General features: G+C 37.5%; 1 protein-coding gene and 1 long non-coding RNA gene across 3 annotated transcripts in view; one reads left to right on the plus strand and one right to left on the minus strand.

Moving 5' to 3' along the window:
• On the minus strand, positions 1–4,394 carry LOC122326789. The gene is made up of 3 exons (XR_006247509.1): positions 4,264–4,394; positions 1,891–1,972; positions 1–1,662 (listed from the first exon to the last, which is right to left on the minus strand). It is a non-coding gene; the product is annotated as an uncharacterized LOC122326789 (long non-coding RNA).
• A 123-nt stretch (positions 4,395–4,517) lies between these two features.
• Positions 4,518–20,782, plus strand: part of ppp3ca (protein phosphatase 3, catalytic subunit, alpha isozyme) — a 43,575-nt gene continuing 27,310 nt past the window's right edge. Inside the window, exon 1 of one of the 2 annotated variants that reach the window (XM_043221934.1) lies at positions 4,518–4,792. In XM_043221934.1, coding sequence (XP_043077869.1) covers positions 4,738–4,792 — 55 coding nt within the window. In that variant the 5' untranslated portion in view covers positions 4,518–4,737. The remainder of the gene's footprint in view (positions 4,793–20,782) is intronic. The other variant, XM_043221933.1, reaches the window with a different exon arrangement.

Genomic DNA, 20,782 nt, shown 5'->3' on the forward strand with positions numbered 1-20,782 from the left:
GCTGGTTCTTTGCTGGTTAAAGTTGGTCTTTTGCTGGGGTTTTATGCTGGTCAGACCAACTCAGAACCAGCACATGACCAGATATAGACCAGCTTAAACCAGCAAAGGACCGGCTTAGACCGGCATTCCAGCTTCAAAGAGATGAAACACACCTAAACCATATGCTGTCTTTTTTTGTTTGTTTTTTTTTCAACAGGTAGTACAATATAGAAGCAACAAAAGTCAAAGTGTGAGAAACAGTCAGTGTCGACTGAAACTGCATTTTAAAGAATGTGAATAACCAAAAACTTAACACCCATAGCGTATTTTGTCCATACTATGGAAGTCAAGTGGGGACCAGCAACTGTTTGGTCATCCAAATTCTTCAAAATATTGTTAACCAGCAAGAGATTCATACAGGTTGAGGGCGATTAAATGATGACACGGTTTTTTGTTTTTGAGTGAAACTAGATGTTTTAAAAGAAATACCAAACGTGTGTCCTAAAAGTGACGGCGTAATAGAAAATACCGAGCTGCCTGTTTGCCTGAACATCGCCTGAAAGAGAAAGAGTGCTCTGGAAGGGAGCAGCAATGCGTGACACAGGAGAGGCCGTGGTGGGCGCGCTCGCCCCGGGGCTACGGCCACACTCAGATCTTTGTTGCGTTCGCTCTGCGTGAGACGAGGCAGAGGCACTTTCCTGAGAGAGCGAGAGAGAGGGGGGGGGTATTAGTTTTACTCTGCCCACTGCTTCCCACTCCAGCTGCATACATGACTAGCACCGCAGGAGCGCCCCAGAAGACCGCCCGAAAAAAAAAAAAAAAAAAAAAGAAATGCCAGAGAGCGAACAGAGAAAGATGTCCGGTTTCGCAGACGCTCAGGAATGTTGCGAGCTGTGTGAGATTTCCAAACAAACACCGCAGCGCCGCTCTCTCCTCTCTGCCCCGAGGCACAGCCCAGCGCTCCTTTACGTGCTCACCTCCCACCGCCGCCTCGGCACAACAAGCTTCCCGTCAGTCTGGATGATCTGTTTCACTTTTTCTGTTTTAATTCGCGGCGCCGTTTAACGCATCCCTTGTTTCCATCTAGCCCCCCTCCCCATCCAAAGTGTCAGATTAGGGAACATGCAGTACTTTGACTCTCCCTCTGCATTCAAGAGCATATGGCTGTATGTGAAAAGCTGACCCTGACAGGATGACGGCAAAAAACTTGTGCTGTCTCTCTGCCTTTGACCCAGCAGTACAGGAGCGAGAGAGAGAGAGAGAGAGAGAGAGAGAGAGAGAGAGAGAGAGAGAGAGAGACCACAAAGCTCCATCTCAACCCTCACACACAGAGATCCATCTGAACTGGCAGGCAAAAGTGAATTAGAGGAGGAGGAACTCCAAAGCCAAGTGACCAGGATTGTCATCAGAGGAACAGGTGTGGCCAAATACTGATGTTTTGATAGGAGATGCTGATGAGACGCGTCCGCTAGAGTACGACGCGTAAACGTTTGGCTCTCGTCTGGGATTCCTGAGCACGAAACATCATGTTAAGAGTGTCAGCCACGCGAATGACTATGAAACAAAGAACAGATGCATAATGATGTAGGGTTGAAGGAATCCGGGGTTCTCAAGTCATTCAGAGATGAGGAAAACCTGTAATCAAAGACCGCCATCTAGTGGTCAGCTGGACACATTGCAGACCTAAACAGAAAAAAGTTAAGAGCCTGTTACTTTGACGTGTATTAACTTTTCTGTTTAATGTTAATTTATTCCAGTTTAATTTGAAGGGGCGATTATAAGTAAGCGGTTCAGAGATGCATTGACAGGAAAGTGAGTCATAAATACAGAAGGGATTTAGATCTGGTATGTCATTATTACGTAGTAACCTCAGAAAGTAAGATTGAAATGAACATTTTGTCATTTACTCACCAAATCGTGTTGCTTTTATGCCGCGTTACTTGTAGAACACAAAAGGAAATGTTTTGAAGAATGCCGGCATGCTACAGATACTCTAGAAAAAATAGAATAGAAATAGAATTCGGAAAAGTAACCCATGCAACTTATGCAACGCGAGCTATCACATTATAGCTTGTAGATGCCAGGAACTTGAAAATTACATTTTACATATTTTAAACTCTACCATTTTCAATAAATGAATACTACCATTGAGTCAGAAATTGATTTTATCCAATCAAACGTGAAAAAGTAAAGACTTTTACAAATACATAAATGCTTTAAAGATCCATTAATCAATGGATCTTAACAAAATGCGTCACGGTTGTCCACAGAATATATTAAACAGTTGAATTTTTTACTTTTAAAATTCTAATTATTTCTGAGAAAGCACGTGACAATAGCTGCTGAAAATTGTGTTTTACCGTAATATAATAATCTCAAACAAGAAAAACTGTTATTATAACTGCAGTATTCTTGAGCATAAGAAACATGAATTAATCTTACCAACCCCAAACGTTTTTTTTTTTTTTTTTTTTTTCAACGGTACTGTATATTGCATGTGCATAATCAAATTTGGTCAGTGTCACACAACCACCAGGACGCAGGGGGGTTTTAATTAATATGATGGTGAGAATCCGAATTTAATGCTGTTTGGTATTTCTGCTGGTTTCAGTATTTAATAAATATGTTTCAGTGAAGAGACTATTTCTAATCGTCGTTTCAATATGTACTAGCAAACAGCAATACAGTGTACAAATCCACCTGAATGAGGCTACAGTGAATAATATTACTGCACTGCTGAATGTGCTGAAACTCTCGAGTTTGCCCTGACCTCTATGGGATGAATGAGGTACTGCAGACCTCTAGAAAAGCGTATATAAACGCAAAAGCAGTGCATCCCCTTCAACCAAAGGGAGTTCCCTGCAGCTGTGTTTTTCAGCAGCAAGAAAAAGCTGCATTAATGTCTTTCCGCAGTGTCAGTTCAAAGCTGAGCGCCTGCTTCACCTCATTGGTTCAGCTTTGGGGCAGTGTTGCCCTGAAACACGTAGACTTTAAAACAACGAGCGTGAAAAAAGCAGAGAAGTTAGCTATATATCTTTTAACGCTGCAATATTATAAAGCTACCGGCGTTTCACTGTTACACTAGACGCACCCAAGTGCTATCCATTTGAGGATATGAGTTTTTCTTAAATCAACTGAGAGATGACAAAACATGAATATTATTCAATATAACAGAGTAAATAGAACTAAACCTATAATCGCATTCTTTTTATACCAGTTTTGACTAATACCCAGTCCACGGTTTTGAAAGATAACATTAAAATACTAGATTTACTCCAAACATTTCTGCAAAATCATCATCATTTTGCTTAATACTTGCCTATCGTGTCGGGTTACTACAAAATAGTAAAAATATTACAGCCACTAGCACATCTTCAGTTTAATTAGACTTCACTAATCACTCTCTCTTAAAAGTATTGCATTACTTATTGCTTATTAAATCCCATATCAACCTCAACAGTTACAAGTATAAATATGGAACTGCTTTTAATTTAAAAAAAAAATTTTAAATTAATTCTGCTTATATAAAATTGTATAATGTAAATAAAAAAAATGCAACATATTAAATTATACTTGAACTAAAGTATTTAAAACATTTACATTAAAAACATAAGCTACATTTCAACATTAGACGTTATATTACATTTTGATATCAAGTCAAGCATTGTTTCATTATTGTTTTATATTCAATACAGTATTTAATGCAATTGCATCAGGAGGAACTAATTAAGAGTAATCCCTTTATTAGTTTAAAGGAAAACTAAGCTACATCAATTAATTTCTTTGTGCATTTCACCCAACATGTAATCGGGCAATAGGATTACACTTAATAAACAGTTTTAGTGAGGACACTATATATATATGTGTGTGTGTGTATATATATATATATATATATATATATATATATATATATATATATATATATATATATATATATATATGTGTGTGTATATATATATATATATATTTTTTTTTTTTTTTTTATTTTTTTTTTTTTGCAATCACTAATAATGTCTAAAGACACCACATTTACTACAGCTTTTATAACTAGCTTACTGTAAAATATTCTGCACATTTGTTTAAAATGTTCATCATGACAGTATTGGGTTAAATCCAAATGAAATCCAAAAATTATCCGTTTTTATTGAAATGCCGTTATCGCGATCAAATGTCAATACTCCCGTTTAAAAGAGCGCGGAAATGTAGCGTTATTTGTTCATCGACGCGCCCCTTGGAGAATCCACCAGGGCGAAGATGCCGCAAGCGCGATACGTTCTTACAGACCTGAGCGGCGTTTCAACTTGATTATCAGTCATGGCGACGAGCGAGCGGCGCGTTCGCGGGAAAGCCCTTCACCTCCACCTGATGGCAGCATCACCAGGCCCTTCACGCGGGTGCGTGGGAGTTCCCCGCTTCGCCATGTCGGGGTGGTGCAACGCGCTGAAAGGATCTCCCGAGCGCGCGCGCTCTCTCTCTTCCTTTTCTCCACCGCCCCCACCCCATCAGCTCCATCCTCCCCCTCACGACGGTCTCAGTCTCAGCGGCAGTAGCAGCAGCAGCAGCAGCAGCATCGTCCACCTCCACCCTCTCTAGGCAGCAGCAGCAGCAGCATCATCCGGCGGTGAGACACGGAGGAGACGCATCCGAGTGATGCCACTGCACCAACCGCATCTCGCCACCGCGAAAACACGCCGAGAATAAAGCGCTTCTTTCCTGCGAGGAGGGAGAAACACATTCGCCTGGAGAGATCCACTGCCCATGAAGATGTCTAACGCTGACATGGTCTTGAACTCCACCGATCGGGTAGTGAAATGTAAGTCCGCGTTTCCTCCCTCTCTTCCACCGCGCGTCTTTATTTTCTGTGCCGTCATTTGCGCGCTAATTGTTCGAATACCGCCACGGCTAATTAAGACGCGTCGATCGCGTTCGCTAACGTGGCCGGCGCATCTTTGAGGCTGAGTGAGGCTTTTGAGATAGCGACGATTTTCTTTTGCTTATGGATTGATGGTAATTGAGTCACGGGCAGGCAGAGGGAGACGCGTTAAATAAGGCAGATCCAGTGGAGGCGGTGATGCAGCAGGATTTAGGTGGCATCACGCAGCCCTTCCTGTATTCTTCGGAGACAATCGCGCAATAAGGTTTTCGGTTCGCATTTAGCTGTCTGCTTTCCCGAGGGAAGCCTCCGGTCCGAAGGTAAATCATTCGAGATGGAAGCTGTCACGCCCCCGTTGCGTCTGATTGATTTTCGCACATTTACTGGTCACGTAGCGCACATTAATATTCACATGTAAAAGCATACACCACCGAGGCGGCATATAAGCGTATCGGTCTCATATATAAACCAGACTTACTAGGTTGCGCTAGGTCAACCCAGTGTGCTTAAAAACGGTTTAACATTGATGGCACTTTCATAGTGAAATTACATCGGAATAATGCATGCACACTCAAGGGGTGTCGTATCGGTGTTAGTATAGCAAAAAGCAGTTTTTGTATTTTATAGAGCGGGTCGCACCCTCTCGGCGCGGCTATGTTTGGATCACGTGACCAGCCGTTTTGATACGACTCGTCGTGTTACTAATAAAATAATAATTTCCCCACAACGCTTTACAAAGCGTACGTACACTGACACGACAACAAAAAACAGGGCCACGGTGTGGATCAACAGGTGACCCACCAGATTAAATTAAAACTAAATGACAATTTAAAACACAAAATGGGGAATATAGAGAAAGAAAGAAACATGCTCACGTTAATTTAGTGGCGGCAGTGAGCAAATTTAATGCATCCAGGCCAGTAGGTGTCAGTATATGCAGTCCAAAACCACTTGTATCATTTGGATGAATCGGAACTGATAAATGTAAACAACAATTTACTCAGTGCACCTTTCTGTGCTCGAAGGTAGCAAAGAAACAAGAAAACAGCATCTGAATAGAAACGTCCTGCGTTTGATGCTAGCTAATGGGTCACATTTTCACATTTGCACTTTCGTAGATTCTCCCATCTCCTATTAGGTTTGCTGCTTTTGCCTTTTCGGTCTGGCTATGTAAAATGCATGATATTAATCACTGATATATTCTCGCAGACTCTGTAGATATTTAATCTCAAAACAGCAAACCCCCAATGTTAATATTTTTGTCGTTTTTTATTTTTTTTTGTTGCACAAATTAACACATCGGCCTAGCTGATCGATTTGAATTGCAAAAATCTGTGGGCTTGTGAACTTCTGAAACAATTTCCAGGATATCTCAATTTGCATGCTAATGCGGCCCGCATTTAAATGTGTTTTCTGCTGCGTTGATTTGATAAATAGCATTAGCATTTAAAACACCCTTCGTGTCAAACCCGTACTCGCCACCGAAAATGCGAAATCTGCCACCATTCACTGTTTAAATCCCATACGATTGTCACGAAAAGCAGATGTTAGGCTGATTCACAGCGTGAATGTTGCCGAGGATCATGTTGCTCGGTCCTGATTTGTTGACATGGACATTTTTTGGCAGAACACTTGATTTGTATCTGCCTTTGCAAGCTGAATCTCATGACAAGGCCCATTATAACTCAGGCTTTGATATAAGTCATCTGACCTCTCTAAAAGTTAAGGTTGCGTTAGTCACTGCCACACGTAATGAGTCACAGTAGTGACCCCCCTCCAACGCACCGGCTACTTCATAGAGGTACTTTAGATCCGGCAGTTTTAGCCATAATGCCATTCTCTGAACTACCTCTGTCTCCTCTCCTCCCCCTTATGTATAATTGAGGGCTTTTATCATCAACAAAATGCATCAATAAATAACCACAGCTAAAATCCCAGTGATGAGGTTAGCTAAGCATTCATATTTAGCGGTGTGCAGCGCCAAATGCAGGAGACAAACAAAGAATTTGCCTCTGCATAGAATCCCCACAGCAGCAAAGCGGGATTTCATAAAACACTGCATGGTGTGTCATTTTTTGCGGAGTCTCATTTACTAAGTGCAACTAGAGTTAGGCCTTTCATTCCTGCACTGGCATAATGGATTTTATGGCGCTTTCCGTTTAGTGTTTTGATATGCTGGTTTATAGCCTCGTCTCATGGGAGCTGTACTGAGCATCACTCTTTGTGTGCCAAATCATTATATTGTAGCCACACTGTAAACGTTCACATACTCGAGTATGAATCTGTCTTAATGATCCTGGTATGAAGGCAGAAAACCATGCACAGATTTGAAAAGGGGAAACGGACAGACCAGGGATGTTGTGACGCTTCTTACAGCACAAAGCTGTGGCTGTTCTATATTAATTCTGTACATTTATTAGTATTATCTTTTGATTATATTTAATGATATACGTTATTTGTCTGGTATAAATGCGTACATATTCATTTTGCTGTGGGCTTTTCTTCAGGCTGTGGATGCATGGGAGTGCAAAAACGTGCAAAAACACGATTTTGTTTTATTTGATTTTGGTAACTGATCAGCAAAAGTTGGTATTCAAATTAAGATACAGATGATACAAAACGAAATTAAAAAAAGGTATTTTCCACAAACAAAAATATATGAAATGGTCAAAAACCATCTGACCCACTCTTTAAGTTCATTGCCACACTCTTTATGATGTTTGCGAAATGACACAAACTTCTTTCATAATCAACAGATTAAACTGAAGCAAAACACAAACAAATAATATTAAACAGTATATGAAACGAAATTGCATTTTCCTGAATGTAATATATTTATGCTGTTAATATAATAAATTAATATAATGTATTTATATCTGAATCGCAGTGTGATCCATTCCGAGTCTTCCTTTTTTGCTTAAATTTGAATGAAGACATTGCTTTGCCTAAACTAAACTAAAAATAGATCTGGTATATTTGATCATTTTCCTATAGCATTTACATATTTCTATAATATTTGACCCTGGATCACAAAACCAGTCATAAGTCACAGCAGTATATTTGTAGCATTAGACAACAGTACATTGTATGGGTCAAAATGATAAATCTTTTTATATCAAAAATCATTAGGATATTAAGTAAAGATCATATTCCATGAATATACATTTCTTAACATTAATGTAATTTTTGATTTGTAATATGCATTGCTAAGAACTTTATTTGGATGACTATAAAGGTTTTCACAATATTAAATTTAATTTGCACTTCCGGATTCCAGTTTTTCAAACACTTGTATCTCAGCCAAATATTATCTAATCATAATAAACCTTACATCAGTGAAAAGCTCGTTTGTTCAACGTTCAGATGTTTTATTGACCTCAGTTTCATAAAATGGACCCTTATGACTGGTTCTGTGATCCACGGTGACATAATAAATGTATTTGGTGAATAATATGAAACGAAATCAACAAAAACAAAATAGTTAATAATGTATAAAAAACAATAGCAATATGAGGATCGTATCTTTTACGTGCGTGGTCTGCCATCGAGCATGTTGATGTGTTTAGGGGACTCCAGACAAACCCAGACCCCTTTAATGCACACTAAACTTAATGCAGTTTACTCACACAAGGCATTTTTCTGTACTTTGTTCTTGTTGATTTATATACAAATGTGTCCAAAAGGTACATAACTGTAGTTATACAGTAAACACTGTGTTACAGTGATACTATCACGGCACAGTCTAACACAGCAGCTCTCTGTATGACAGTGAGTGAGTCAACTCGAGCGTATTTTCGACAAATGACTACATATAAGCAGGTATAGCAGTTTGCTGTTATACTCAACATTGACAAATGTTTCGATATGTGTTTCTGGATATGATAGGTAAAGTGATTTTTACTGCAGTTAGTGCTCTTAATGTCAATCAGAGCCCGGTTTAAAGCCCAGAGGAGGAAGGTCAAGTGTTTCTTCAGCCTCTAAATTCTGGTGTGTAGATGTCACTAGCCCACTCGCTGCTCTGGGATGCCTTCAGTGCCAGGCTTAGAACGGCCTACTTTACTGAGCCCAATTCTAGGGCATTAACTGTGTTAGTTCTGATGGGGCTTGGCGAGCCACATGGGGCTCAAGAAGTATTGTCAGGATATAAACAGGACACTTGGAAAGGTGAGCTTCTGCTAGAGCTGATGGTCCTCTGGGTCAGGTTCTGAACCAGTATTATCATAACAATTATTTTTGATTATAAATGCTATAATAACAACAAACCAAACCCTAATCCTGACCCTATACATGTAGTAAGTATACATGCAGTTAATTAATATTACTCAGTACTTAACACCTAAACATTTTTTTTTTTTTTTCGGAAGCATTAATTGATCGTATCGTGCTTTTATCCGACAAACTTATAATGTCATGTATTATAATGTATTGGCAAGAATTTTAATAATCACTGATATTATGCTCGGGTGTTGTGGGTGGTTGCAATGGCATTGCAGTTGCTAAGATGTTCTTATGTTGGTTTTTAGTGTATTTGCTGTGCAGTTGCTATGGCGTTTTCTGGTCGGTTGCATAAACTGCTTAGACTAGTCTTACCTTGCTGATCTAATTTTTTCTTTAATATTGGTCTCATTTAGTCAGTTACATAAAAAAATAGGCTACTCGAATGCAAAAAGTAAGACTGATTACCTCTTGGCTAACTGCTTGTTGGTTAGGCTGCTTCTTAAATCACACGTCCAGCACAGTGGCTATGTTAATGAAAATCATAAATCTTGTACTTGGAAAAATCACTTCTCTCATCAATAAACCATGCTATGTGAGTTACCACTCCTGTCTGTACGTCAAAATGCGTCAATATTTAGTGCCGGCGTTCCCTGATCTTTAATAGTAAGAGAATCTTTTGACCTTTTCAGCAAAACTGAAGCAGTAAAACCGGTCGTATTTATCCTGTCCATATCAAATGCTCTATCGTTTAAGCTTTGCTTTCTTTATCGGTCGTTACAAATAGCTCAGCATGAGCCTTCTCTGGCCACGCTGTTGCAGTTTCCCATATTCATCATATACATTTTTAATGAGTTAATAAGCCTGTGTTTTCCCTTTGAATGAGTGTGATCCCTTGGGCTATTCATTGAGCGATCGTCCAGAGCTGTTGTTCGAGCAGAGAGCTCAAAGCAAAATATGAGCATAATCTGTTAGGTAGATGAAGGAGTCCATTGAGACGCAGTGGTGGGGGGCAGGTGCACGAGGGCGGATGGTAAGGTGGAGTAATTACTGACAGGATGGAGAAGGAGAGAGATGGATGCTGGGGATCCGCTTGCCTGATATGTACATGCAGGCTTTATATAGTAGTGTGGGTGAATTATTTAAGCATTGGTTTGCAGCACTGTTTCAGTTCACATGGCTCTCTTACATAACAACACTTCCCCGAGGTCTGCTGATGAGATGGAGAAGAGGAGGGAGATGAGGGAGCGAAGAAGAAAAGATGAAAGGGAGGATGAACAATCTTAAGGCCTATTCACACCGGGGTGAACATTCACTGCAAATATTCAGTCAGAGGACAAATGATGAATAAAAACACTTGTGAGACGCCTGTGAGAATATTCAAGTTTTGTTTTTGTTGTTGTTGTTGTTGTTGTTTTGGGCTTTTTTTGAAGAGACTTTATCTTCGATTGGCCAATGAGATAATAGCTTTTGATCATGTTTCCTGTATCATGTTTGAAATATAAAAAAAAAAATTTGAACAATTTGAAAAAAGTCTTATATATATATAATTTAAATTATAGCAAAAGTAATTAATAAATAATAATAAAAAGTATTTAAATAAATATCTTTTTATAAATAAATGTGTGTGTGTGTATATAAATAAATCAGATAAATTAAATATAAATGTAGAAAAATGAATAATTAAACTCAACTTTGGGATGACATCCTTATGCTGACAGATGCGTGTGCGTCGTCTGTTGGATATAATATTTATATATATGTTTTAACCGCATTTTTGTTTTTTGCTGGGTGTGAATAGATATTTAGCCAGGGGAAATAGAAAAAGGGAAAAGGCATGTGTGGCTGGAGAGGTAAGACATATAGACGTTTCCATGGAGAATGGTGGACAAAGGATCTGGAGGGCAACAAAGGGAATATGATGAACGTGAGGGGAAAGTGACAGATGAAAGCTGAAGCAGACAGGCAGGACATGATAGAGAGAGGGAGAGAAATAAGACGATAGGATAGAAGCAGAGACAGAAGGAGAGCCACGCATGAGAACGCTTGTAAATTGCACAAATACATGACAGGTCTGCGGATGAAGCGTCTGCTTATTATAGCGGTCCTGCTTCAACAAACACAAACTTCACACACATCAAACATCACTAATGCTGTCACTCTTTCATCAAAAGGGATAATTCACCCAAAAAACGGAAATTCTGTCATCATTTACTTACCCTCACGGTGTATCTGTATGAGTTTCTTAGTTCTGACGAGCGCCAAAAAAGCAGTTAACCAAAGCAGTTAATGATAGCCATTGACTCCCATTGCATTTTTCTCCCGTACTGTGAAAGTCTATGGCTACCATTTGGTTACCGACATTCTTCAAAATATCTTCTTTTGTGCCCAATAACAATCAGGTTTCAGGTTCACCTTGAACGTGAGTAAATGATTACAGTATTTACATTTTGGGGGTGGACTATCTCTTTAAGTTGAAACAATCTCTTAATGTTTTAGTTATGGCTGTAACTTATCCGAGGGGAGGTTGGGGCTAGTTTTCACACTGTTTGCTTTCAGTTAATATTCCTTGTGGCATATTGGTTCACATTTGGCAGTTCAATTTAAAAGCCCTGGTCTGTTAAATTGTGTTAGAAATATCATGTCACATTGTTTGAACCTGGTTCGCTTTCTGGCAAGTTTCATAGTTATTTGTCAGACAAACTATATATTTTGGTGTTAAGTAATATTGAAAAAACTTACATTGCTATATTTTTTTTCTTCAAGCATACTGTAGGAGATTTAGAATTTTACAGGATGACTATAATATATAAAAGTATAAAGGCCCCCTTTTTGTCACCAAATAAAAAAAATTAAAAGGTAATTGTGCATTTTTATCTTACAATTCAGACAATTTCTCATAATTTTGAGTTCTGACTTTTTTTTTCTCAGAATTGCCTGATGTACTGTAATTCTGGCATTTTTTTTAGAAAACTCTAGAAACTCGCAATTGTGAGTTAATTGTGAGTCGCGATAGACTATAAAAGCTATATTTGAAAATATTAAATTAGTGATTTTTTTTAGGCAATGTATACAAATGCATACAGAAGAGCAAGTGTAGAAAATAAAAGTCATTTTAAATGTTTAAAAAATGAAATGCAGGTCACATTTCCAGTTTTTACCCAAAGTGGCTATAAAATTGTATGACTTTTTACTGTGATTATTAATAATAATAAAAAAAAATAGCATTATTGTATATATTACAATAATGCTTTGTTTAAAAAAAGAAGCAAAAATACCAATCTTAATCGTACTAGATCAAAATAATAAAAATGTAAAAATAATAAAAATGTTATATTAAATTATAAAATTACAACACTAATATTTATGTGTTCATTTTCAAACGTTAAACCACAGATGGTTTGCCAGCAAATAAATATGTACGCTGCCCGTGTTGATCTCATTTCGCTCCCTACGTTCTGTTTTAATACCAGTCAGCAGGGCCGGGCAGCCACACTCCATCTCTTTCATCTCTCCCTTCTCCAGCATATTGGCTTTTCATGCATGGGTTGTGCTCAGGCCTGCAAGCTGCCACACTGCCACAGCCCATAAACACATAAGGGATCGGCACAGTCCAGGTTTGTGCATGTTGCGGGAACCACTGACACATTTCGAGACAAGCGGTGCTCGTGTTTTGAGTCGAGTCTCATAAAGCAAGTGCTTCCAATTCCGGCTGCCAGATCTATTTAGTCATAAGCATTATTTTCTGTAATCCAAACAACAACAGAAGTCGGACACGACGGCGCCTGGACCGGAGGGCGATAGTCTGAATCGCTAGTCCAAAGTGGTTCCTAGCCGCGCTGCTTCACGCCGCGTGCTTGATCCCGCTAGAGTTAATGTGGTAGACACTGTGGAAGCTGTTATGTAATCCAGTTTCTTCAGTTATTAATAATGTCCTGTCAACATGTCCACTTCTCTCTGTTCTTTTTAACAAGCTCCACAGCTTTCCACCACCTCTGATACACCTAAAATGGTACGCCGATAAAAGATCCGCTATGCGACGTTAGCGGCTTGTCGGGTGCCGGTGACAGATGCGTTGTTAGCCTGTAGCGCACGTTACATGAAGCCAAAACGTGGACTAGGGATAATGGTGAAAAGTTCATAATTTCACTAAATAAAGTCATAAATTATTGTCATGAGCAGACTGAATAATTCGTATGCACTGGTTTTGTTTTCTGGTAATTGGCTGCATTTGAACATTCAGCAAACTACAGAAGAAAAGATCTGTCATTCAGTTGTATTGTAACTCTTAAACACGTAAATTCAATAACAAAATCTGCTTAGCTGCCTTGCTACCTAGTGCCACGTAGACAAAATCATACATAAAAAGCATAAAAATATATAGCACACAACATGTATTCGGTAAAATTATTAAAAGGAACTATTTTAATGACACTTTTCAGTATTCAGTAGTTTTTCGTTTACTATGTATACAATTTTTTTTTTTTTATTTAAAAAATCTTCTGTGTTGATTCAAGAAATACATTTACTCGTATGACGTATTTGTTAAGAATTAAGAATATAACACATCTGAGTAAAATTCAACTTTACAATGTTAAAGACACTATATATGTTTTATATTGATGAAATATTCAGTGAACCTCACTGTATATTTTGCATATATTTAATATATATTTTTGTCCCTATACACACACACACACACACACATATATACAGTTTTAAATGCAATAATAACAAGTGTATGTTCCTTTCATCAAAGCAGAAAATACCAAAATCTAATTATTTTAAATAAATCTAAATGTTGGATCATACTTTTAATGTCTATGTAGAAATTGACTTTCACTCATTTATGCTCATTATATTCAGTATGTGCTTGTGTACACATAAATGATCAATTTTATGGGTTTTTTTGTCCATATTATGAGGCTTATTCTGTCAGCATGTTCAAACTGACATGTTCAAACTAATGATTCTGTGTCTGTGAGTTATTTCCATATGTTCCATGCAGTGACAGTTCTCCATGTTTTTGACGCGTCGTCTCTGGTAGCATTAACACAGTTGTTCGCGGCCTCGGCCTAAGGCTGAAGCTCTTCTGTTAACACGATGTGGACACTGACAGGCATAGACACTGTTACGCTGCCAGGTGTGCTCGTCGGTGATGCTCGAACTGTGTAAGAGAGACAACCGTAACGGTTGTGCGTTCTCTGCCACACACGAGCAGGGGTTATTCCCATATTACGGTCTGACACACAGGAGGGATGTTATGTGTTTACATCCTTCAGGTTTCAGCTAAAGGTTTACTGTCAGTCACAGGCATCCAGAGCTTTCCCACAGGAGCAAATGAGGAGAGAGAGGGGAAGAGAGAACCTGTTCGGTGTAATAGAGCCGTCGATTGCACAATGTGAGACAGTCATGAAGACAGGCAACCGTAACAGAGCTTGTTAAGATGAACGTAAGATGAAGCGAAACCACAATAGACTCTTCCATAGAGGAATGTAGAGTCACGGAGGCTGATACACAGACAAGATTTCCCTTCTAATGAAAGTGAAGCTTGAATGACATTGTGAGCAAAAAAAAAAAAAGGAATAGGCTTGGCTATTTCTGCGTGTGTTTTAAAACCTGCTGAGCTGCCTAGTGCCTAACTATACAGCATTTAAGACACCGTACATCATGTGTGATTTTGACCATAAAAATAGCTTTGTTTGTATCAGTCGCATAGTTTGAAATCCCACAATGCGCCGTGACTCACTGGAAAAAAGAGAAGAAATTGTTGCATTTTTATTTTTGTTGCTTTTAGGCACAACAAGTATTCTAGTAGCTTCGTAACATTACAGTTGAACCACTGATGTCACATGGACTATTTTAATGACGTTTGTACTGACTTTGTGGGGTTTGCACAAAGTAGTTACATTGCCGTCTACGAAGGGGCAGGAATCTCTTAGATTTCATTAAAAATAGAAATATGCCAATTCCAAAGATGAGGTTTGTAAAAACACAAGTTATTAATGACAGAATTAATGACAGTTTTGACATTCCTGAGTAAACTATCCTTTTAAGTTGAAGCTTTTTTTAATGCAGGATTTTCAGCAATATTATTTTATTGCAACATGCATTCTATAACAGCTCTATAACAGTTCTATAGAGTGCAGTAGTGCCCACCTACTTATTATTAGCCTTGCTAATCCATTTTTTTTAAAGCCTCATCTCTGTTTTTTCCCATAGAGACTGTAAAATCTTCAGTACAGTTTTAAGTCCTGACCCAAAGCAGCCGTCTACAAGATAAAAGCACAACATTACACGTAGCTTCAGTGAAGGAAAGAATGACAATCCGGTGAAGTATTGTAAACGACTTACAGTATATCAGTCAATCATTTCAATCATTTTTATTTGTATATATATATATATATATATATATATATATATATATATATATATATATATATATATATATAGTATGCAAGTATGCAGACTTTTCTATCACACAACAAATTGGCTACTAATTAAAAATTGTCTGTGTATGCTGAATTGTCCTTTGTTTTTAATTCATTAGAAACGTAATATCACATTCTATTAAAATCCATTGTGACTTCACATTCCAGCGTTTTAGTGTTAGACACACAGAGTTGCTGACTATGTAGAACACTTACGCGATTAGGATGCCCCGTAGACAATAAAGCCCTGCCAGGTTTTGGAACAGAGCCCATATCTTACATTAACGAAGCAAACAGTGAAGAAAAAACGTGATTATTTTGGACTCGGCGATGAAGGAATTGCGAGTGTCTGCGTAATCTAAATTTGTCACTCTCAACTTAAACCACAAAGAAGCGTATGCGTAACTTGACATAAATGTTAACTGAAATCAAATAAATAATTCCTTCTAGTTGCCATGGCAACATGTCTCATTTTCATTTAGTCCAACTAAAAACTAAAGCTGAGATCAAAATGAATAAAAACTATACAGAGATACATAAAGACGAACATTCGACGCTGCAGTGTGCATTATATCACAATCAGTTCAAGCTATATCTAATTTTGCTGTAGGCGGCTCCTTCTTGGTTCGTTTTTGCACACGCTCTTCTATATGAGAATGCTAGGTGTACCTCGTTTTATTTATATGCAAATATGCGTTATAATATACACCCATTAGGAGCAGTTCTCCTTTCTGCTTGCTCTGCTTTTTTTTAATACCGCGTATTAGCTGCAGAGCAGAATATTTCAGAGCGTTCGTGGTGTGTGTAGAGAAAGACAGAGCTCCTGCAGACCTACACGTTGGAGATTTAATCCCAAATCACAGTGTATACTGTGTCTGAACCGGCCACACTTCAGTAGTCACCGGCTGTTGCTCAGCAACATGCACCACAGTCCAACATCTTGTGAAGTGAAGAGCCAAGCTGCTGTTTTCCATCTCACCCTTGAACTGCTCTCTCTCTCACTCTCTCTATTCATTTGCTCTCCATTCCTCCCTACCGAGACTGTTGTTCATCAGGCATTTCACACCTTCTCCCGATTCTCTCTTGCCTATTCTTCCTATTAAGTTTCTTCTCACTCCGGTAGGCCACATGTTGTGCTCTGGAGCATCTCATTATTGTTCATATATGCACAGAGCGCTTGTCTACCTCGTCGCGTTTCTGTCTTTCAGGATGCCGTGCGAGCACATCTTAGCCCTCTAGAGTATTGGGAGAACGCGAAGATGGGGACAAATAGGGACATTATGTTCTTGTGGAAGAGGCATTATGTTCTTCGTTGTCTGTCTGTCTTTCTCTCGCTCGCTCTCTTCGTCTGACTGTGCCGTGACGTCTTTCGGTGGACTCTCACACTGAGTCAGAAAAGTGCCAAAGATTTGTTGAAATGCTGTCACTGTTCACACACATTTGCTTCTTCACACTTAGAAGCAAAAATCATAAATCGAAGTATTTTCTCTTCTTTTTTTTTATTTACTCTCCTCAAATAGAAAATAGCTAAGTGGCTCTAAATCAATAGCAAACTAGAATATTGTTTATTTTAGCTCATGATAAAGTGGATGGCATTAGCATTTAGTGAAGTAAACAGTTTTAGAAATAAGAATCTGTATATTATTTTGTATGTGCATATATATATATATATATATATATATATATATATATATATATATATATATATATATATATATATATTCCTCTTAGATAGTGATTCTTAACCAGGGAGCCCTTACTTTTGTCCCAGATTATGTTAGACGGCCTTAACTACCTACATAACTACAACTACAAAAATATGTACTATTTATGTACTTTCGTCAGTAAAACTTACTTACTATATACTTGTTCATATTGTATTACAAAACACTTTTGCTGCTGTTAAGGTGGGCTATGGGTATAAGGTGGTTTAACAGTCTAATTATACATTTAATTACAGAAATTAATTACAGATGTAAGTACATCCATGCAGGTATTTTTCTTAAATATAAGTGCAGTGTAAAATCATGCACACAATAAGTGCATTGAATTAGTTGATTAATAATTAACTCAAATGTAAGTGAAACCTTTAATCTATAATATTAGAAAATATATTTTATACATATATTAGTTGTAAAATCGCAATAAACACATCAAATCAACTACCGTAAATTCTGGACTATAAGCTGCTACTTTTTTCATAGGTTTTGAAGCATGCGGCTTATATGCAGGTGCGCTTTATAGTCCAGAATTTACGGTAATATGTATAAAATCAACTTAAAATATAACTATAATATATATAATAACTATAATATAATATAAATATAATATTTAACATATTATTTAACAGTCAATATCTGTTCTACTAATTGAAGATAATAATATAGCTTAAACATGCAAAAATTGTGGATAATTCATGTAGTGATACTACCAGTTTCTGATAATAAAAACAAGTTTAAAATCAGGGAATTTGTCATCTAGTCTTAAATGACCTAAATGTTTTAACTACCAAAAAAAAACAATCATTACAACAATCACTATGAATTATTTTTATCTATTGGTGTCGCGAATATTTTTCATTTTTAAGATTTGTTTTATATGTATGACAAAGCTACAGGAAATGATTTTTTTCTGCTTTTATCTACAGAAAAAAGGCCCTAGTAATCTCACATGTGTCTCCTCAAATATTTCAGAAGAGATCTCGGCAGTGTTTTACACTGTCCTCAGTTTTCCCAAAATAGCAAAGTCTGCAATCAAAAGACAGAGCAACGCTTTGTTTTAAAAAGTTGTCTGGACAGTTGGAGAATACAGAGATTTGTGCCGTTTGTGATTTCACAAAATGGTGACGGCTTGTCTCATAATTATTAATATTCATGAATTTTACCTTATGCGGGAATTATTTAGCATAATCTTTTTGATAAACAGTGTCTACATGAGATGTTGATCTTGGAGAACAAGTATTATTTTATGCCAGGAATGTCTCTATTACCAAAGTTTGGGGTTTTAATGGGATTTTTTTAAGGGATTCCAGTCCCCCCAATCAGACTTTCTATATTAATAAAATGAAAATGTTGTACGTCAATGCATGTAAAAAATATATCGACACATTTGCTTTCACTGGAACGGATAGCAAGCCTCAGAAAGGCTGTGTGAACATTGCCGTCGGTGCTTTCCATAAGTGATAACTACAACAAAATATGTTTATGCTTTACATGCTCGTAGCTAGAGGACGAATAGCATATATTAGCAGGCTTCCAGAATGTCTTGCACATATATCTTGCACTGTAACAAACATGCAAAACATTAACATGCGGCAATATTTAGCGATGTTCAGCCAATTTTCATCCAGACATTTCAAAATGGAATCCATGCGATTGGGAGGGCAGACACGAACGCGAAAGGTTTCCTTACAGGTTTCACAAACGGGTTCAAATTGACCAACAGAAAGCTGCTCGGTTTGAATGGGACATTTCTAAACTACAGACAATAAACAGCGGGCCTTTCCCCAGTGAAAATCGCTGAAATTTCACTAACGTGACCGCATGTTTCAATTTATTAGCATTAACATGACCAGGGAGACCAAACATATACAAATATGTTGAAGCAATGCAAGTGTTCTGGGTTTTTTTTTTTTTTTACTGCTGTTAAAATCCTATGCTAGGCCTAGTCTCATTATCCCAGCAGCAGGAACATGAGATTTCTCTTTTTTCCCCCTCAAGTCAAACATGAATTATTTAGCTTTGTGTTGATCACGTTGAGTCTCTGCCCTGAGCTTCCCTCTCTAGCTCCCCTACTGTATCTCTCCCTCTCTCTCTCTCTCTCTCTCTCTCTCTCTCTCTCTCTGAGCTGTGTATGTTGCTGCTAGCCTCTACTCAGCAATCCAAAATGCATGTTTTTCTCACAGAATTGCCCATATCTCTGAAGCCTTATTCTGAAATCGTGCTCTGAGTGACTGTGTCATCATGTACAATGAACAATGTGCAGTGTTTCTTCTCAATGGCACTGTAACCGCACTCAGTAATTATTTCTGTACAGTGTGGGGCGAATCTTCGCAAGCACACATGCGTAAATAATTCACCATGCCAATGTTTCGTTGAAGCCAAGTCCCACATTATCAGTGTACACATTTGTGAGTCATAACGGAAAGAAACTGCCTTTGCCCCAATTTTTGGTGCAGATATTGTGTTCTCCGTCTGATTTCTAAATCGTATTTTCACGCAGATGAGAATCGGCACCTTTATCAATTATTCACATCCAGCTCTTCGGAAGCTTAATAAGCAGCTGTTATTATCACTTGTCAGTCAACTAACTCATTGCAGTTCGGGCTTTGTTTTTGTGATAAAAGGACAATTTTGCATTGCTGTAAGTGAGCTTAACGAGAAACCGATGATGCTAGGCAGACATGATTAAAGTGATTAATACAGTTTTGTGAGGAGGCATGTTAACAAAGTTTTAAGAATGGGTGAGCTATAGGTTGGTTTCTCTAACTATCGTCTAATTAATAAGAGAAAGAAATAAGATTTTTTTTTTTTGTGGTTAACTCCATGCTTTTTTTTTTACTTTTTGAAATAAACTTTTTTTCCTTGAGAATGCATTAAACTTTCTAAACATTGAAGAAACCTGGGAAAAAAATGTCAACGTTGCCGCAAAAATATTAAGCTGCAAATTGATAATAATGAGAAAAATTTCTTATGTACTAATTTAGCATATTATAATAATATCTGAAAGATCATGTTAATAATGCTCAACAGATCATTATTTAAAAATCGAAAACCTATAAAAATAACTTTTTGTTACGTAAAATAACGCAGATGTTAATGGTTAACTTGTTTTTTTTATATTTTTTTGCATTTCAAGGCAACATTTCTCATTTGGTTTAACATGATATACTATAGTAAAAACTACAGTACATAGACATATTTGATGACAAAAAACAACTGCTTTATTTTTATCTGAAATAAAAACTAAAATGGATAATATTAAAACAAATGTAAACAAATGTCTTAATGTTATTAAAAGCAATGCTTCTAATATAGCCCTGCTATTAAGTATGTTTTCCTCAACAAATTCTTAATTTGCTGGTTATCAATAGTTAGTAAGGTAGTGGTTAAGTTTAAGTATTGGGTGAGATTAGCGATGTAGAATAAGGTAATGTAGAGCAAGGCATTAATATGTGCATAATTAGTACTAATAAATGGCTAATAATATAGTAATATGCATGCTAATAAACAACTAATAGGTGTAACCATAAAATAAAGTCTAAATTATTTTACTTCAGTCTGTA

Source organism: Puntigrus tetrazona, chromosome 21 (genome assembly GCF_018831695.1).
Source record: "Puntigrus tetrazona isolate hp1 chromosome 21, ASM1883169v1, whole genome shotgun sequence".
In the NCBI taxonomy this organism is placed as follows: Eukaryota; Metazoa; Chordata; class Actinopteri; order Cypriniformes; family Cyprinidae; genus Puntigrus; species Puntigrus tetrazona.